A 21,054-nucleotide genomic window follows, 5' to 3' on the forward strand; every position below is an offset into this window, starting at 1 on the left:
TTTTGCTTTGATGTAAAATTCCAGATTGCATGAATTGCATGAATCCTGAAAACTTTCTATTCAGGGACCATAGAAAGTGTATTGACTCAGTGCATCTCAGTGTGGTATGGAAACAGCTCCAATCAGGACTGCATAGCACTACAGAGAGTTGTAGTGGGGAAGTCGTGGCCTAATGGTTAGAGAGTCGGACTTGTAATCTGAAGGTTGTGGGTTCGAGTCTCCGGCCGGCAGGGATTGTAGGTGGGGGAGTGAATGTCCAGCGCTCTCTCCACCCTCAATACCACGACTGAGGTGCCCTTGAGCAAGGCACCGAACCCCCAACTGCTCCCCAGGCGCTGCAGCATAAAATGGCTGCCCACTGCTCCGGGTGTATGTTCACGGTGTGTGTGTGTGTGTGTTCACTGCTGTGTGTGTGCACGTTGGATGGGTTAAATGCAGAGCACGAATTCCGAGTATGGGTCACCATACTTGGCTGAATGTCACTTCACTTTTTGTGCGCTTAGCTGAGCGCATCTCAGGGTCTGCTCTCCCCTCTCTGCAGGACATCTACCTCAAACGCTGCAAAAACAGAGCTGTCAAAATCATCAAGGACTCAAATCACCCTGGTAACCGACTATTCACTTTGCTTCCATCTGGTAAGCGCTTCCGTAGCATGATGGCAAAAACTGAGAGACTTAGGAGGAGCTTCTTCCCCCAGGCCATCAGGCTCCTAAACTCTAACTCTGTGTCATAACATCACATGACTCCTTGTAAATATCACTATATCAATAAGCTATTCATAAATTTTCTCTACCTAATATTGCTGCTATTTAAATACCCTGTACAACTTTTTTGCACATTCCACTTTATTACTATTTAAGTCAACAACATACTGACCTGCACATTTATATTTACATTTATATTTATATTTTTTATCTTTTATTTTATTCTTTAATTTTTTTCTACTTTTCTTGTTCTTAATATTTATATTCTATATAATTGCACTGTCCTTGGAGCGGACCTGACCTACATTTCACTGCTGGTTATACTCTGTATAATTGTGTATGTGACAAATACAAATCTTGAATCTTGAATTGCTATTAAGATGATTGGACTTTGCAAAACTTTGCTGAACAATATGAAAAAATTTTTGTTTCTTTCTGCAGCGGCATGCTAAATAGCTTCTCCCAAAGTAAAATCCTATTGGTCCAAAATCTTGGACTGCTACACTGTGTAATAAACAGCAAATGTTTAACGTGTTTAGATTCAACTTAACCACAAGTAATCAATAAAAGTCACATGCAAAACTCTTATGTTGTCAGAAAAGCAGGTTTAAAATGAAGATGTATGTGACGTTATAAAAAACACTCTCTAATATGCCAAATTCAAATCAATATCTAGTCTAGTCATCATACAGGGTGCAGCTCAGGCCGTTACTGTACATCAGTGAAATTAACAATGTGTTCATTAAGAATGAATGAAGTCCCATTACCATCCCGCTCCACATGACTGAGTGCTCCTATTAGCATTCATCTGCTTCCTTCACTTGTCTCTCTCCGTCGCTCTTTTCCTCTGTCTTTGTGCACACAAAGGGCAGACGTGTTCCTGATCTGTCCCTCTCTGAAGAGCACAGCTCCTGCATTAATGTCGTCCTGTCCTCTGAAGATTTACGAACCGAGTCCAGGACACGTGTCAAGGTGAGACAGGTCAAATTTACTGAACCATGTATTCAAATTTTGAACAATCATATCATACTGATGTATAGTTGCAATGTGGAAAATGTGGACAGAATTGCGGAATTCAGTCCTAAAATGGAATTTACTGTATAACGCGTAATGTCACGGAATTTGCCAAATTTTGGATGAATAAATCAAAGTCGGTCAGTACTCTTAAATCAAAACATGATATGGACTAGTGTCTGTGAATATTAAGCCACAAAATACTATTAAATATGAATCCTGCATATTCTGTGGGTCTCTGTGTGAATGAATGGTGATGCGCAGTTTCGTTTACTACACACATATTGAAGTGCATGATGCCTATAGTGTTTTCAGCTTTAGCTGCCTCAATATATGAGTACGTGTGACACATATAAACAATCTCTAGAACTGCTCTGAGAGTCACTTCATGAGCATTTTACGTTTTTTTTTTTTTTACTATTGTCGTCATATAAATAGAGAAATTTAAAACTCTTCACAACAACCTGTCAAAATAAAAGTTTGGTTTAATGTGAAGAGACTGTGACAGAAATAAACTGATAGTACTACTACTACTACTACTAAAATTATTATAATTTTTTTTTTACCAGAATTTATTTACCAGAAAAATGAATACCCAACACAGTAGATTACTTCGGGGGAAAAAAATATATATTTTTTTTATAAAATCTATTATTTAGAGAGGCTTTTGATTATTAAAATTCAATGAAAGCATTCAAATGGAATCCAGAAAATTAATGGAAACATAATTTGGAAAACATAAAACTAAATTTGAGAGAAAAAAAAACAGAGCCTTAAAAATGTTATTTTTATTAAACTTTTAATAAATTGCTGTTAAATTGCGCACATTTCATGATTTCAATTAATTAGACATGCTTTTTGATTAATAAAATGTCATTTAACCATTAAAACAGAGTCTAAAACAGAATTTGGGAAAAAATAAAACTACACAAACAAGTTCTTTCACCAGCAGACGCTGGTACATGTGCAGTTTTGCTTCAAGAAATATCACTTTAAGACAGGAAATGAAGTACTCTAATGGGTACTTTTAAATCCTGTCTATGATGTTTGAAATGGTCAAGACACGTATGGTTAGCCACGAATACACCTCATTATCCTGTCTGTCAGAAAAGACGCTACTTGAAATCACAAACACGTTTTGATAGAGATAATGATGCTGCACATTTCTGGGTGCATATGAGGATGGACCGATGTTTAAAAAAGTATGTTGTTCGGATGGGAGATGGGAAAGGGAACATGCAGGCGGAGTGTTGCCATGGCAGTGGGCAGCGTGGGGAGCTGACACAATACTTGCATCAGTCAGAGGTGTAAACAGCGAATGGGCGCACAGAGACAGGATGTTCCTTCCAGCACTCTACTAATGCTTTTCACAGAGATGACGCATTCAGAGGATGATTCATTGTGCGGAAAGCTGGAATGACATGAAGAAAGATACCATAATAACGCTATTATAGCATTAATGGTGACGTCTCCTAACATCGGCATAAATATCAGCGCAATTAACTACTGTGGCGGTGGGAAAAGACAAAAAACGAGTGCAGAAACAGCCCAGCGGCACAAAGCTTTTGTTGAGGAGTGGACGACGTGTGCACTCCTGTTGCTATGGCAATACTACATACGTGACGTATGTGAAAAAAGCTTGTTGTTGAGGTCATTTATTAAGCGCAGTTACAGCGAGTAATTCTATACATTGTAGATTAAATCATTCAGGGAGTTCTGTGTATAAATACGCATGCTAAAACAGTAGCTGTCAGCGTGTGAAAGAGTGTAAGTGTATGGGGGAGGGTGGCTGAGCCGTGTGCATCTGTGTGATATATGTTTCTTCATTAAAACAGAGTATTCCAGTGTGATGTATGCTCTGTTTTGTCAAATAGTATCCGTGAACGCAATTTCTCACACATGTTGGTGCATTATGGGGTGCTGAGATATTGTGATGTGCAACAGAGAAGAGAAATCACAGGCATCTATGCATGCTTCATATGCAGAGTGTAAAAGCAATCTCACCACTCAACGCAGAGGGCGTAACACTAAAGGGCTGTTCACACTTACAGAAATTTGTAGCCATAAAGCAACTAGAAGTCATTTGTTTTAAATGAAAGTTGGTGATCTGAGGTGAAATAAGGAACTGGCCATCAAGCATAGAAAATAATGCCAGCTGTTCATTTATTGAAGACTCACGGGTGCTCCTGGTTCACTGTCGTGTGTGTTTAACAGTTCCATCTAATAATTGATGAGCATAATATAATACTGTTTTCAAATAGTGTTGGCATTAAGCTAACACAAATATGCAATACATTTATCCAAATCTCACAAACGTTCAGCAAATCCAACTAGTGCATAAATTGTGCATGTGTAATCTTTAATACTGGTCATCTGACTTTTTCTGTGTTAAGCGCTATAATCGAGCCCCCGGTGCATCTAACGACCCAGAAAATGTAAAAAAAGAACAACCCAGTAATTTTATTTTTTGGTAAGCCTTTCTCTGCAAGCTTGTGAAAAACCGTGCTGCTCAGTTTCGCTCCCCCCGTGTTATAAAAAGGGGATTTCATTATAATTTTACCGCCCCTTAATCTGCAAGTTTCCACCCACGGTGCCACCGGTGTGTTTTCGCAAGTGACAACAGTAGGCCTATACCAGTTTTAAGCAAAGTATGCTAACTGATCGGTCTTTGGCTGCACTGACGAGCATAGAACACTGATTAGAGTTCCAGCCTCAGAGGAGACAAGAGAGCAGTGGATTTATTTACTGTATATTACAATGCTGCCACACAGATCAAATATAAACATGCCATTTTTTTTCCAAGTGTTTACCTTCACAGACCTAACCGACTGTTTTTGTAACTCTCGTGTGTTTTTAACAAACTTGTGTGTATTTGACAGTTTAAGCACAATAAGACATGAAAGATAAAGAGTTTAGTACTCACATGCTGTGATATAGCAGCTTTTTTGTGTGCATGCTTCAAATGTGTGTAAGTTTAAACTAATATGGTTTAAAACACATGATTTCAGTGCAACAGACATGATAATCAATACCAAACAGATGTTTTTTAGCAGAGTATTCTGGAAAAGGGGGCAGGGAGCAGCAGCTCATTTGCATTTAAAGAGACATGAACGAAAACAGTATGTTTCTGCTTACACTAAAAATGGGCATTTTCAAAATGACAAATGATTTGTGGGATATCTTGAGCTGAAACTTCACAGACACATTCTAGGGACACATATTACATATTGTAAAAGGGGAATAATATGTCTCCTTTAATACTATAAAATTATGATGTTATTATATCCATTTCTGCAGAATTTGTCGCAAAAGCAACTCATAAAATGTGGATCAACGTCCAGAGAATCCATCTAGTACTGATAAGGTTGGATACAGCTACTGGAGACCAAGAGCACAGCGACTTGGTGACCTCCAGCGATTTAATGGCTGTCAGTGTGAATGTACCTTAACTGCTATGACAGTAAACAAGAGCATGTTTCATTGTTACAGAGTTCTCAAGTCCTCTATTTGGTCACAATGAGGTCAGAGGTCAAATTCCTCCTCTTCTATCCCACTCCAAGATAAACGAATGCAAATGCATGCCCTGACCCAATCCCGCTCAGTAATTTAGCCCACAGAGAATAATGAGTGCAAGTCACAAGCATGTAGACGTCTCTTCCAGTAATGCACACCATAACAGCACTCCTGTTTTCTGTTTCTCTCTCACTCTCGCTGACCGGCCTCGCACACAGAGCCTCAATTGTTGCGATTATGCCAAACAGATTCCTGGGCTCCAGCCCCTCCTCCGTCCATCCCTGGATCGGGCTGTACTGTGGAAAAAATCCGTGAAGGAGAAAAGAGGCCAAGACAGGATGTGAGCAAGCCAGCTCATCACACTCCAGCGAGCAAACAAGTTCCCAAGCACTTCGGAGGTCAGACTTTGGATTTTTGAAAGGGGGCAGGATTTTTGTTTTCACAACGTGATGATGTGTTGGAATGTGTCAGGGTCCCGTGAGAGTCACAGACGCAGAGATTGAGGAATACTCCTTTCGAGGACATTTCTTGGCTCTGAGTGGCGCTGTAGAGATACCTGCCTGCTTCCTCGCGACATGCTATAAGTTTGTCCTGTCCGTGATTGTAGCGCCATAACCTCACTTTCACCTGAGAGTGAAACCCGCTCTGTATTGAGCTGCATTGTGGTCAAATAAGCTCTAATGTAGCAACTTAATTACAAAGGAGTCTCATATGCGACTGATATGAAATACTCAACATGGATGGCAAAATGTACATGCATCTCACAAACAGCGTTTGATATTAGAACATAGCTGTCAGAGATTTTCTTTATATATGCTTCGCCACTACAAACGTCAACCCTATAGCACCCCTGTAGTTATTAATATAGCCTATATATAAACATACTATATTATAAAATAATATAATTTGCTGTGAGTAATTAGTAATATGACAGAAAGTATTGGCCACCACACTAAAAAATTAAACACATAAAAACACATTTAAAAAAATACTACACAAGAAGCTCACATAGCATTGAGATTTTAATGGTTATAATGGCATGCACTGAGTTATCTTAAAAGGTAGCACATTTTTTCCACCTACTAGAACAATCTTTGCATCACAAGCTCAGCGCCATGTGCCTACAAACGTTTTCAGAACAGGCTTCTGATTCAGTCATAAAATTTATATATTTGCTACATTTGCTGCAAAACAAAAACACAGCATTTATTTTCTTTTTTTCTACTTCCTACAGAGAAGTACCACAAGCAACCCCATAGATCTAAACTAGATTAGTCCACATCACCTACGCTCCAATGAAACGAAGACACATACACGGTAAACCACACCACTGCAGCAGACAAAAAAACAAGCAGCTGCTTTTAAATTTATCACAATTTCCCCACATGCTACGACCAGGTTTGGGTTCAGGGGGAGAGAGAGCGTTCGATAATTTGCTGGCAGATGGCTTTTCATTATCTGTCATGCAGGATGGAGGTGAGCCCGCAACACTGGGGATAAAACATGTCGTGAATATGAATCCAGCAGTGGAGAGCATCTCCTCCCATCTGTCATGTGTGTTTGTTTTCAGAGCCTCTCTCTCTGCCACTGTGTGTTTTATCTAAGCTAGATTAATTAAGCTGTTTATGAGAGTGGCTTAGCACAGAACATTAGAAGAGGCTGTTTGTTGTCCTTATGAGTGCTCTGAGCATGAAGCGCTCACAGAGGCAAACTCATGTAGCTGACCAGCTTGTATACCCATCCACCCAGCAGGATGTTGAAGCTAGAGGGAACATACTCCGATGGCGGGGGAATACTAGCAATGGATTTCAAGGAACGCACAGTAACCTGAGGGTTTTCAACCAGATGGTCCATCTTGGAAGCCACAATTTGTAAACGGACAGGGTCACACAGGCAGAGATGTGAGATGGGTCACCTTTTAGCTTAGTGTAAACGCAGCCTAATGTAACTCCAAAATACTGCAAGCAAATGAGACGGAAAGGCTCTCACCTGATAGGGCTGATAGGCTCCTTCATCTGTTAGGAAGTCCAGGTGTCTGTCAGAGAAGAACTCGATGGCTGTGATGGACCCTAACACTGTCTTCCCTACCAGAGGCTTGAATGTCTGTAAGGACAGAAAACACTCTGGTTAGTCAATGATCTGGGCGTCAGAAGATAAAACAAACAAGTGTGTCATGCTTGACAGCTCAAATGGAACACAAATAAGTTTGATGCATCCCTTTTCACATTCATCCAACCTAAACAGCACATAAACACATGTGACTGACTATAAAAGGCCTTCACACTGAGTTTTATGCTGGGTAAAATAACTGACTTATTATATAAATAACTATTCTGAATGGGGGTAAGCACTGTATTTTCATTGGGGTTACTGCTGTTAATTTACTAGAATATAACAGAGAACTGTTTACCAACGTGCCACCAATCATAAACTACCTCAGTGCAAACCTTACTGAATATTTACATGATTTATACAGTCACAGAAACTTTCATGTGCGGTGTTTAGTTTCAGCATCTGAGGGAATGGCTAAAAATGAGGAACCGTGACTGAAAACACACCTACGGGGTTCTCTTTTCTTTTCTTTTTTTTTTGTGTGATTCGGCCGATGTTATTGTAGCAACATTGTACATATGCAAAAAAGTACACTTTGAGTTCTTGAAACTTCAGTACTCAGAATTAATTGCTAACCAAGATAAAGTATGAACAGGGTGAACTAAGATAACCAGTGATTATGTAAACACAAGGTTAAACGAACAATTTCAAGCAAGAAAACCCATTTGTTTTCCTGATAGCTGTTCTTCCTGCCAGTGAACCAATTAACAGCGTATCTGCAGAACTTTAAATTTAAGACATTAAGACCTTTTTGAAATTAATCCCATATATCCATACCAAACAAACTCATACAATCTCAGAATAAATCCTGCATCTCAGACTCATGTACTTAATTAAACAAGCATTCAACTGCAAACCGGGGTAAACGCATAACACTGAATGTGTTAAATGAAGTTCTTAGTCCTTCCTGTGATGACAAGGCAGCCCAGAGAAAAGCTATAAGAGTTTACATTAAATTAAATGTCAAAATTCTTCATCTGTAGATAATAAGCAATTACTTGGCATAAATGTGCTGTATTCACTGATTATTAATGCAAATGAAACCATGAGCTTATAGAACGTGCAGCACTCACATTTACTAAATCAAATCAATGTGTTTTAATGTTTAATAAAAAAGACTTTTTAGGGACCTGTAGGCACCCTAAATTAAAGGACATAACTCTACACAAGCAATAGAGGCATTAATGACCATGCTCCTGTGTGTGAACTAAACAGTATGGGCTCTGAGAGTACTTTCTCACAGCACAGTAAACATCTGCAGCTTCACCTTAGATCAGAGGTCTTTCCTGAGACTCTAATTGAATCAGAAGATTAAATTGGCACTAGTATGACTACACAAGAGCTGGACTGAGTGGACAGTAATTGGATTCATTACAAGCCCGGCCTAACACTAGAGTACAAAACTGCAGCTGAACTTAGTATGTGTGTGCGTGAGTGAAAATGGCATGCCATCTGGTCACTGGGATGAAAGCAGGCTTCATGCTACACGCAGAAACGGCAGTCATGGGACTAGCTGCACATGATTGCCATCACAATCTACTCTTCATGTCTGCTAGTAGGGAACACATCTACAACTGTGCTGTGCTACCCTAAATGCTGTGTACCTGGGGCTTATGGATTTAGAAGTCAATTCAGTTTCTCATTTACAACATTCACATAATTCCTACAAGCAGAACTAGAGGTCATTAAGAAGTTAAGACTGTATTTATGTTTAAAGAACAAAGCCTGTGACATCTTAGACTTAAAGCGAGTGTTTTGAGACTTTTTGTTGCAGTTGCGATCATTGTACACAATAAAAAAAGTTTAATTAAAACAGAATGCTTCTGAGCGAAAATAGTTTTAATTTAAATCCTACTACACCTTTTTGTAGTGTTGCAGTTAAAAAAAAAAAAAAAGAAAGTTGAAGGAGAAATCTGTAATGTTTCCTTGTTATTAAACAAATAACCCCTAAATAACTGAACAGTAGGCCAATTTTTGTTTTTAAAGAGAGATTTAAAAAAAAATGCATTTCATACATGTGTGTGCATGTGATCTTAATCTGTGCTGGACTTTTGGCTGCACAACCTACCATTTCTATTTCTATCAACAGAGGTCAGATAGACATGCCCATGTCTGGATGCCTCTAAAACAGCCCTTGAAAGTGAAACGTAACCACACTGACCAACAGGAAGAGCTTTTATACCAGTAAACAGTGTAAGCGTCTAACCACCAATCTCTGTGATAGCGCAGTCTAGCTGAATAATTCTGATTGTTGAGATGTGAGCTCAGACGATCTGTATTGACTGTCTTTCTGCCTGCATGTCTCTCTCTGAACCTGATCCTGCAGCAGCAGGGGAAAGACTAGCTGTGGATTTACACTTCTAAAATAAACCTTTCATCAGCCTCACAAGCAGTCAAGTGAGCTGCTATTGAATTTGACTTCTATATAGAGTACTGACCTATTATTAAAACAGAGTTACTATTTAAAAAAAGATTTGCTACACATAGCTCCAGTTCTGGATGCTGATTGGTTAATACAACATTCAAGGGATGCTAAAATATTTTATACAGTAGTACCCACTTTATAGTAACTACAAAGTTAATTTGTTTATGTAACTGCACAGGTCAAGGGACTATATATTTTAGTTGAATGATGGCAAATAGTTTAAAATATAATACAAAATATTGCTATATAAAACATTACTCAGAAAATATTTTAAATTAAATATTCATTAACCAGTTTAACAACCCAATACAGCCATTTTAGCAATAAGGCACTCAATGCTGTATCTGTGTCAATACCATCCTGATCGCACACTTAAATAATCGTAATTATTTTTCCTCATGATGTTGAAACAATAATTTAGAACTTAATTTATTTGTGTGCAGAATCGTATCATTTCCTACAGTTTAATTAAAAACTGCATTTCTATGAGATGCCAGACTTGACATGAAGCAAAAAAGAGATTCAAACCAAACCCACAGTTGAATCATGGTATATGCATGACACTAGTTACATTTACATGCAACCCAGTAATCTGTTACAGGCTTTTCCGTGCTGATGGCCTGCACCCCAGCAGAGTCGGAGTGGAACTCCTGTTGGACAACATCTGACTTGTAAGAAAATTCTCAAATAACTGCTATGATGACTTTTGTTCTACCCACTTAAAAGATAGAAGTACTTGCGTTGTCCAATCTATACAGACTGTGTCTGTTCCCCAAATAGTGAGATCAAAATATACATTTAATGCAGGATCTAGAAAAATCAGATCGTGATTAAAACCAGAAAAACGCAAAATAAATGAACAAAAACCATTTTTAAAGCTTGGGCTCCTAAACATTAGATCACTCGCACCCAAAGCAGTTATTGTAAATGAAATGATCACAGATAATAATTTTGATGTACTCTGCCTGACTGAAACCTGGCTTAAACCAAATGAATATATTGGTCTAAATGAGTCTACTCCACCAAGCTACTGTTATAAACATGAGCCCCGTCAGACTGGTCGTGGCGGCGGTGCTGCAACAATATATAGTGATATTCTCAATGTTACTCAGAAAACAGGATACAGGAGGTTTAACTTATTCAAAATACTTCTGCTTAATGTTACACTGTTAGATATGCAAAATAAATCTCTCCTATCTCTTGCTCTGGCTACTGTGTATAGACCGCGTATTACTGATATTAATTATATTGCTCCGCGTTATCGTCCGGGCAGAACTATTGTTCCAGCCACCAAAGACAGATTCACAAATAACCTGCCTGATTTATCTCAACTGCTCTGTGTACCCATAAATACACATGAACTAGACGAAATGACTAGCAACATGGCCACTATCTTCTCTAATACATTAGAAGCTGTTGCCCCCCTCAAATTGAAAAAGGTTAGAGAAAAACGTAATACGCCATGGTACAACAGTTATACCCATTCTCTCAAGAAAGAAACTCATAATCTTGAGCGCAAATGGAGAAAAACTAACTTGGAAGTTTTTAGAATTGCGTGGAAAAACAGTATGTCCAGCTATAGACAGGCTCTAAAAGCTGCCAGGGCAGAGCATAACCGCAAACTCATAGATAATAACCAAAACAATCCAAGGTTCTTATTTAGCACAGTGGCTAGATTAACAAATAAACAGACACCACGCAATCTAAATATTCCCTCACAGTTTAATAGTAATGAATTTCTTTACTGATAAAATAGATAACATCCGAAATACAATAACAAATGTAGATTCTACTGCGTCTAGTATTTCAGCTTCATTCATCGCACCCAAAGAAAAACTGCAGTGCTTTACAACTATAGGACAGGAAGAGCTAAATAAACTTATCAGTGCATCTAAACCAACAACGTGTTTATTAGATCCTGTACCCACTAAACTACTGAAAGAGTTGTTACCTGTAGCAGAAGAACCGCTTCTCAATATTATTAACTCATCGTTATCTTTAGGTCCCATTTCAAATCTTCCGTTTATGTCTAAAATTTTAGAAAAAGTTGTGTCTGCTCAATTGTGCTCCTTCTTGCAAAAAAATGATCTCTATGAAGAATTTCAGTCATGTTTCAGACCTCACCATAGTACAGAACCTGCACTTGTTAAAATTACAAATGACTTGCTTCTTGCTTCAGATCAAGGCTGCATCTCATTGCTAGTATTACTTGATCATAGTGCTGCGTTCGACACTATAGACCATGATATACTCATAGATCGATTACAAAACTTGGTAATATTATTAGAAAATACGGGATTAGTTTTCATTGTTATGCTGATGATACTCAACTATATATCTCAACAAGACCAGATGAAACTTCTAAACTATCTAAGGCTAATAGATTGTGTAAAAAATGTAAAAGATTGGATGACCAATAATTTCCTCCAATTAAATTCAGATAAGACAGATATATAACTTATTGGACCAAAAAACAGTACACAAAAGCTCTTGAATTAGAATTTGCAACTAGATGGATGTACTGTTACATCCTCTAAAGTAAAAAATCTGGGTGTTATATTAGACAGCAACTTATCCTTTGAAAATCATATTTCCCATGTTACAAAAACAGCATTCTTCCATCTTAGAAACATTGCCAAGCTTCGAAACATGCTACCCGTTTCTGATGCAGAAAAGCTAGTTCATGCATTCATGACCTCTAGACTGGACTATTGTAATGCACTGCTAGCTGGTTGTCCTGCATCTTCAATAAACAAGCTACAGATGCAAAATGCAGCGGCTAGAGTTCTTACCAGGTCAAGAAAATATGATCACATTACCCCAATTTTACAGTCTCTGCACTGGCTACCTATTCAGTTCCGTATCATTTACAAAATATTATTACTTGCCTATAAGGCCCTAAATGGTTTAGCTCCTGCGTACCTAACTAGTCTTCTACCACGCTACAATCCAACCCGCTCCCTAAGGTCGCAAAACTCTGGACTTTTGGTAGTACCTAGGATAGCAAAATCCATTAAAGGAGGTAGAGCTTTTCACATTTGGCTCCCAAACTCTGGAATAGCCTTCCTGATAACGTTCGGTGTTCAGATACACTTTCTCTGTTTAAATCTAGATTAAAGACAAATCTCTTTAGCCAAGCATTCAGATAATGCATCTTATAAACGTGTACTGCAGTTATATCTGATCAAATGTACATTATTATTATTCTTTAGCTTGGGTTGAACAAATCATTTTTGCTTAGATGGAACAGCAGCTATGCTAATTATGTCTCTATTTGTTTCTCTGTTTCTACTAGAAATGACAGAAGCTTCAGTCTGGATCCAACCATTAAATGATCTGAGATGACCGAACACCTGAGAAAAGATAATGCCAACCCCTCAGAGGACCTCAGAGGATGCCAACGCTCAGACAACATACAGAATTACCAAATTTTGCTATAATTTAAATATATTAAGGTTCTGCAATATATAAATATATTGTGGAAACTTAATTTCCTGTAGAGCTGCTTTGCAACGATTTGTATCGTAAAAAGCGCTATACAAATAAACTTGAACTTGACCTTTATAATCAGATTGATGACTCAATTGGACTGAATGACTTCATGTATACACCTCAATCAATCCAACTGAAATTGATCCAAATTTACATCCGATTGAATTAGCAATGTAAACCTTTGAATCTGACTACTCTTAATCAGATAAAAAAAACTTCATATACATATACATGCATATGTTTCTTTACTTCTTACAAACTGGCCAGTGGGCGTGACTGAATATTTACTACATATTAAAAAAAGTCTTTTTCTGACAATATTTTTAGAAATGCCAAAACAAAAACAGCAACTTCTCTGTTTCTCCTGTAAATGCGCTACAAGTTTGTTCAGAATATATGTAATGCATGTGTACAGTAAATGAATATGTGAATTAGATTGCAAAGTTTAGGGTACAGCTTCAAGGGGTTGCAGTCACGCCACTGTGTCATTCATAATACAGCATGGTCTAGTGACTTGTTTCTTAAAACTGTCACATGCTTAATAAAGCATTCTCACAAAAACATTGAGATCGACATGAATGACAACTGTGACATTCAACATTAAAATGGACAGTGCAGAGACACTAACATCTAACAGAGTATCTCAATCTAATTTTGTGAATCTGTGATTATTATTGACTAGAAGCAGCATTAATTTATTAGACTTGTAGCAAAGCTTCACTGCTGTCGTGTAGTTCGTCTTTGGCGTATAGGGAGTTGAATCAAGGCTACAATCACTCGAGCCGTTTCTAGGACAGATAAATATAGCAACAGCAGATCCTTGTCTCTTAAAGGAAAACCAGGCTTTGTTGTTCTAATAAAAACATCCACACAACACAGAGCTCAGGAAGACGCACACTTGATGCAGCTGTGAGAAGGAAAATAAAAACAGACAAAAGAGTGGAAAACGCCGTCTTCTGAGCAGCTCTGCAGGTGCAGCCAATGATGTTTTACTCAATCATTCCTCAATTTAAAAGGAATGGTTGACCTTTGGAAGCAATCGGTCTATAGTCAAAATGAAGCAATTAAGCAAAATAAAACATTAAACGCTACCACAAATGCAGAGTTTTGCACATTACGGCCAGAGGATTTCGTCAGAAACGAGATATCACCCCTGTGACACCTTCACACACAAACACAGACGAACAGAGAGATGCAGAAGCACTTCCTTGAGCGACTGCAACTGGGTCACATCTGCCACTTGTCATTAGGGAGTTACCTCTCATCACAATCATGCTGCCAAACAGACAATAATTGCTGAGCGTCTCCAGAATACACCTGAGTCGATCCATGATACACGCACACGACTGCAGTCGCACACACAGAAACACACAACACATGTATCTCATTTCCTCTGCAAGAACAAAAAGAGGCCAATGAAAGGAGGAGCTCTTTCAGAGAAAGCACAGGGCGACTGTGTGCAGACAAAGCATCTCCAAAATACAGTCCTATGCCAGGCGCTGCGCAGCGGGCCGTAATTCAGCTATAAATATTTGATAAGGCTGAGTGCACTGAAATGTGCGGCGGGGCCGTGAGGGGGGTTCATGCATAGCCAAGTGTGCTGGAGGCTGGGGCGCTCCAGGATGACACTATCTGATGAAGGTCACGGAGGAACGCCGACTCTTTACACATACACATACGCGTGCAGGATATCACAGCAGAGCAGTCATTAACAGTAATGGACAGTCACTCGGTCTTTCTGTGAAGAAATAAATACATCACTCTGTTGTCTCTTTTGCACATGTACTCAAGTCCTGACCAATTCGACAAAATCAATGGGCTGCAAATTTCTCACAATCTGTAAAACAGTCACAACTAGTAACAAGTGTTATTAATTCGGTTCTTGAATGTTCAAAATGCAAGTGTGCTGCTTACTGCACATTATCTTATGTATATTGCCTACTATTTTGCGCCTACTAAAAGTGACCTCGCTATGTAGCATGTTTACTTTACTATGTGGCATACAAAAGGTATTTTTATTTAAAAATCAATTTTGCACAAAAATACACAGTTATACTTGTTGATAGTTGATTACACATTACATGTACTGTAGTAACAACAGTAAATTATGCATAATTAAACAACTTCCCCCAAACCAAACCCCTATAGTAAATACATGTAGTTAATTAATGTTAGTCGGTACTCATTTGTGTAATTCCAATTAGTAGTCGACCGATATATTGGCCGATATTTGGCATTTTTCAAATATCGGCATCGGCCAAAAAGTTCTTCTGTTTGGCCGATGCTTTTGAGGCGGGACTTTTATTTTGACAGCACGCCAGACTTTATTTTGACGGCGATAAGAGCGGCAGCGCCGGAGCACACAGTGCTCACATTCTCCTTGTTTGCTGTCATCGTTAACAGTTCTGTCTAATACGGACAGAAGTCTGTCTAATAATCAGATAGAACAGTTAAACAAAGGTATAAAAAATGTATACAATAAAAGTCTTATAATGACTGCTTTTATACAATTAGTAATATAAAGGCAAACAAGATTATAATACTTTTTCGTTTGCTGTTAGCATTCAGCTAATATGCATTTCTATCATTTAAACAAATCTTTGAATGACTAATGACCATTTAATTTCACAAACCTTGCAGACTTCAAAGATTAGGTGAAATGAGTGTTACCTTGGCATTATTTGAAAAAAAATATGATTCCCTATGCACACAAACTTCTCAGAATACCGAGTGCCCTGTTGGTTACAGTGTTTACTTCCTTTTTAATTATATTTTTATTAAATATTTATTTATATGTGAAAAAGAATTTGTCATCTAAAGTTTGTTTATTTTACACATTTTTTAATCCATTTTCAAATTATTTAAAATATCTTAAATATTAATTAAAATAAATAAAATTATATCTGCTTTTTATCGGCCATCCTGCTTTCCAAGATATCGGCATCGGCAGTCAAAAAAACTATATCGGTCAACCACTAATTCCACTGTAACATTACTTCAAAATAAAGTGTATTCACTGCCAATTTAACTGCAACTGCATTTTTTTCCAAAAGCAAAAACAGTCACAGGAGACAGCAGTTAGACTGCTTAAATCACTACAAGCAGTCTTCGCAATAACGTTATGACCACAAATAGCATCACATTCCCAATTTGTATATGAGCAGGTCTGAGCTTGCATGAAACACCCATTGTGGCTTGTTGGTAACATTTGGGCAACTCAGCATAATGACATCATACTGAGAACTGAGAGCTTTAGTGAAGTTAGCTGTCAGTCATGTCCTGAGGTGTCAGTAACCCCTCATCTGCTCAGAGAACAGGAGACTGCTCCCATTATCGATGACTAAGCTGCCTACACTGCAAGTGTGAGATGAACACATCGACACTGATCTGTTGTATCATATAGCTCGCAGACAGTGTTGTTGTTTCTCCAGAAGAGTTCTTGCTGTGGAGGAAGACGCCATATCCAATGTTCCATAAACACCCGTAGTGTTGCAGGGGGCTAGTTTCCCCCAGGATGTCTCAATCACAACTGTTACTAATTCAGGTCTCAGGCTATGTTTAGAATGCAATGCAAGTGTGCTGCTTCTGTGCCTATTAAAATGCCATGATCTTGCCAGTTTATTTTACTTTTATAGTTTATTTATGTGGCACTCAAAGTTATTGTGTATTGACATTAACATGGTTCAGCAAGATCATCAGAACAAAACTTTATTTATCAAACTGTAAATGGTAGGTTAATTTTTACAGCACATTTTGGTATTTCATGCATACATATTTGATCCTGTGATTTGTAAACTCTACGAATGCATGCTGCTATGAGTACTACTGCAGTATGACATTGCAAACATGCCCAGAGACAGTAAGCGAGACGTATTCCAAGTAATTTTGCAGTACACACGATTAATAACCTCACCACAGAACTTCATCCCCCATAAAACAGTGAAACTGAGGGGCCGGGACACCGGGCCAAGCTAGCTCTAACGAGGGACTTTAGTTCAATGGCCACTTCCTGTCTACTGTGTTTTTAAGTAGAGGCACAAAATTGGCAGTATGTGTGTGTCCTGCTCCAAAGAAAGCGACACATTCCCTCTGCAGTCCTGAGAAAATCCAGACTCATGAGAAACCACCACACACTGCAGAGAAAAACACATCCCAACAGGAGGAACGGTATTTTCCCACTTTCCCCTGACACATCCCACTTGAAACCCAACCAACATTCCCTTATAAAATCCATTAACACAGAAACAACATTAAATCATTTCAACAGATCTGAACAACAGTAACCCGATCAAAACAAAGATATACAGCAATAATATACAGGAAATACAGGAATCATTCATTCAAAACTGTGCCTTCATTTACTCACCCTCATATTGTTCCAAACCGATATGACTTTTTGATTTGAACGATGTTTAAAAAGACATTTTGAAGAAAGGATATGGAACAACGTTTAAGCTGCTCTTTTCCATACAACAAAAAAAAGAAAGAATACTAACAATTATTAACTAACTTTAATAAAGATTAATAAATTATGAAACAAATGTATTGCTCGTTGTTAGTTCTTGCATTAACTTATTCTAACTAATGGAACTTTATTGTCACGTGTTAAATCATCATAAAAGTAGTTCTTCTGAAGCCATATGTTATCCTTATGTAGGAAAAGACAGAATGTGCCACTTTATGGTGCATTTGCCCTACTTGTGGCTTGACATTTCCTTTCTACCTTCCTTGTAGTGAAAGGATCACTCATTAGATTTCTCAAAACAATGTCTTTTTTTGTTCATAGAGGTTTGGAACAAAAGGTTGTCAGATAAATGATGACCAATTCCGTTTTTGGGTGAACTATCCCTCTACAATGACTGTTCTGCAAAAGGATTGTCTCATATCACTGATTTCCATGTCTTCTGCGACCTTTATGTATGAACAGCCTGAAATTAAAAGTTGTGTGGGTCACTTTTATGGTGCATTTTGCCCTACTTGTGGCTTAACAGCCTCCCTTTACATTCCTTGTATGGAAAAAGAGCACTCAGTATACTCATTAATACACTGCCTTTTGTGTTCCACAGAAGAAATACAGTTATACAGGTCTGGCACAAAATAATGTCAAGTAAACGATGACCATTTTCATTTTTCAGTGAACTATCCCTCTAAAATGACCGTTCTGCAACAAGTCCGTCTCTCATCCTCTCTCTCTCTTGGATACGGGAGGCATAATTAGAAACAGCCGCACTATGCACAGTGCTGCATTGAAGGAGCTGTTTGCTAAATGGGTCATAGTGCAACCCTGCCCTTCCTCCCTAAAACAGACACATGCAAACACTGTTTCAGGCAGTACACTTCTCAGTGGATCAAGCAGATTAAATGCCCCTCCAGAGAGAGAACATGACGATATAATCAGCTTACTTCGCTGGAATGAATGGACAGGCCTGTCAAAACACAAGACACCTCTGCCTGCTATCACCCTAACCGACACTAGACGACCCCTGTTCCAACACCCACCCAAAAACAGGCACACCATCCATCCGGGTCTCAAATAAGCAGGGGCTTTCCACACAGCTGCAGTTCTGTCTGACACCCACCGTCTGTCTGGGCCGCTCACATGTCATCCGCGCCACTGATTTAATAAGCGATCAAGCAGGAAAAATCCCCAGCAACTTTAAATCTCAGTTCAGCCGGCCAAATATATGCAAGGGTATGTCCTTGATAGTTTTTTGCATGCTTGTGGCTTTTGCGGGGCTCCAAAAGGCACTCGTGCTTTCAACCAGTTAAGGTAGCGCCCTGTAGCTGTACACGACTAACTGCACCACACAAGCAGAGGTTTGATAAACAACCTGTTAGACGAAGACGTGAACAGTCCAACCCGCCCTCACGTAACCAGCTCAGCATGAGACATCTACGTCTATGTCTTTAGCTTGTACGATCTCAAAGTTGTAAAGCATGGCATATTTATGCAAAACAAGATATTGTTTACCTCTTCGTTGGTCTTGAGGATAGACCCAAGCCAAAGGTGGAGCCCAGTTGGTGGACACGCGCCGCTCAAGTTAAAGAAACTCGAGTGGGATGCAGATGAGCGAGAGAAAAAAAAGAGGAAGAAAAACAAAAACAAGCACAAGTTTCTCTCAAAGGCGTCTCGTGGTCTTTAAAAGAAGAGGCGTGCTTTGAAAAGAGACCTTCCCTTCTTAGGCGCTGGCCACATGTCAGACATTTTATGTGGCTGACAGGAAACACAGAATGAGAGAAAAGCCTCCGCTGCCGCAGAGCTCAAAGAAACAGGGTGAGGAGGACAAAAAAAGTGAGGCGGACTGTTTGTTAGCTCGCTCGCTCCCTCTTCTGCTCGTCTCTGTATCCAAGCATCAGACTGTTAGTGAGTCTGTGAATCAGCGGTGCCATGAACAAGTCCGATCTGTCCGATAAGCGATGTCTCTCGGCCTGCCTGAGTCTGGAACTGGGTCAGGCTGCCTGATTCCTCCAGAGCCCAGTTACACAAACGGTTACACACGCTCCGCCACTGCAGCGATCAGGAAGCTCCTGAGAGCCACGTACTGAAAGAACAAGCTCGCACAGGCTGCTATTGTATTTTCCCCCTCGTCATGTTTTTTTTGGTTTGCTGTTGCGCAGTTTTTCAGTGGCTGTTTTGTGTGGTGAGCAAATCAGTGTGGCACGGTTGAGAATGAAATGAAAGAATCTGAGAGAGAGAGAGAGCGAGAGGGTGAGAGAGGAAAGGAGAGGGTGGGGGGTGCCGTGGAGGCGAGTGTAAAGCATGAAAAGGGCGTTGCTATGTACAGTGTAACTAATCTCTCACCATCACAGGTGGCAGAGCCGCCCCACAGTATGACTCACCCTGATGAGCAGGCCGCTGGTACGCACACACAAACAAAGAATTAAAGGGATAGCTCACCCCAAAATTTTTCATTCTGTCACCTTTACTCATCTTCTTGTCATTCCAAACCCATAAGAATTGTGTGTGAATCTTTGAAACACAAATTTATATATATTTTTTTAAAACATAGAGAGGTTTCTATCACTCATGCATAGGGAAAATCAAATTTGGTAAACAGAAGCTCAAACGTGCAAGTAGTTCTAGTAAATGAGATGCGCATGAGCTTCCATGTTTACCGTATGTGATGTTCTCCATGTATGTGTGTCAGTCATGGTTTATGTATCTAAACAGAAGTCTAAATTAAATCTGTTAATCATGTAAAACAAATGACATCATTTTTATTTTTGGGTGAACTATCTTCTAAAAACGGAAATGTTATCATTGCTTATTAACCTTCATGTCATTCCAAACCGTATGACTTTCTGTGGAATACAAAAGCAGATCTTTTGTTCGAAGTCTTGCCTTTTGTTGAAACCCATGATCTTTTTTGCCGTAATAGAAGTCATGCAACAACCAAATAAATTTGTCATCACTGACATCAAATCTTGCACAATACAGCATGCTATAGACCTTGTGGGTTAAAGAAACAAGTGTGCAGCCATCTTTAGAATTCTGTCTTTGAACTTACATTTTTTCCGGTAGCTCTACTTATTGGAGCTAACGAAAGTTATCATGTGCACTGTAATGTTTGAAGTGGAAGTCATAACAACTTTCACTAGATCAGGAAGATTTTAAAACAAGTGGTTCATTCATAAATGCGTATAACCTTACCTTAACGCTGTGGAAATACAAAGAGAAGACAAAGTGCACAGTGCTAAAAGGGTCTATATAAGAATTCATATGAACGTAAATGAGTTTTGATACGTTTCAGTCCATTCCTTAGACAAAAATACAGCATAAAAGAAGACCGGAAA

At 38.9% G+C, this 21,054-nt stretch overlaps 1 protein-coding gene across 2 annotated transcripts in view; it reads right to left on the reverse strand.

Annotated features, from left to right (window-relative positions):
* The window catches only part of LOC306858035 (putative JmjC domain-containing histone demethylation protein 2C), a 148,020-nt gene that overhangs the window by 39,590 nt on the left and 87,376 nt on the right, over positions 1 to 21,054 (reverse strand). For both annotated transcript variants that reach the window (XM_079398389.1, XM_079398390.1), the window contains exon 3: positions 7,221 to 7,334. In XM_079398389.1, coding sequence (XP_079254515.1) covers positions 7,221 to 7,334 — 114 coding nt within the window. The remainder of the gene's footprint in view (positions 1 to 7,220; positions 7,335 to 21,054) is intronic.

The sequence above is a fragment of the Barbus barbus genome (assembly GCF_936440315.1).
Source record: "Barbus barbus genome assembly, chromosome: 38".
In the NCBI taxonomy this organism is placed as follows: domain Eukaryota; kingdom Metazoa; phylum Chordata; class Actinopteri; order Cypriniformes; family Cyprinidae; genus Barbus; species Barbus barbus.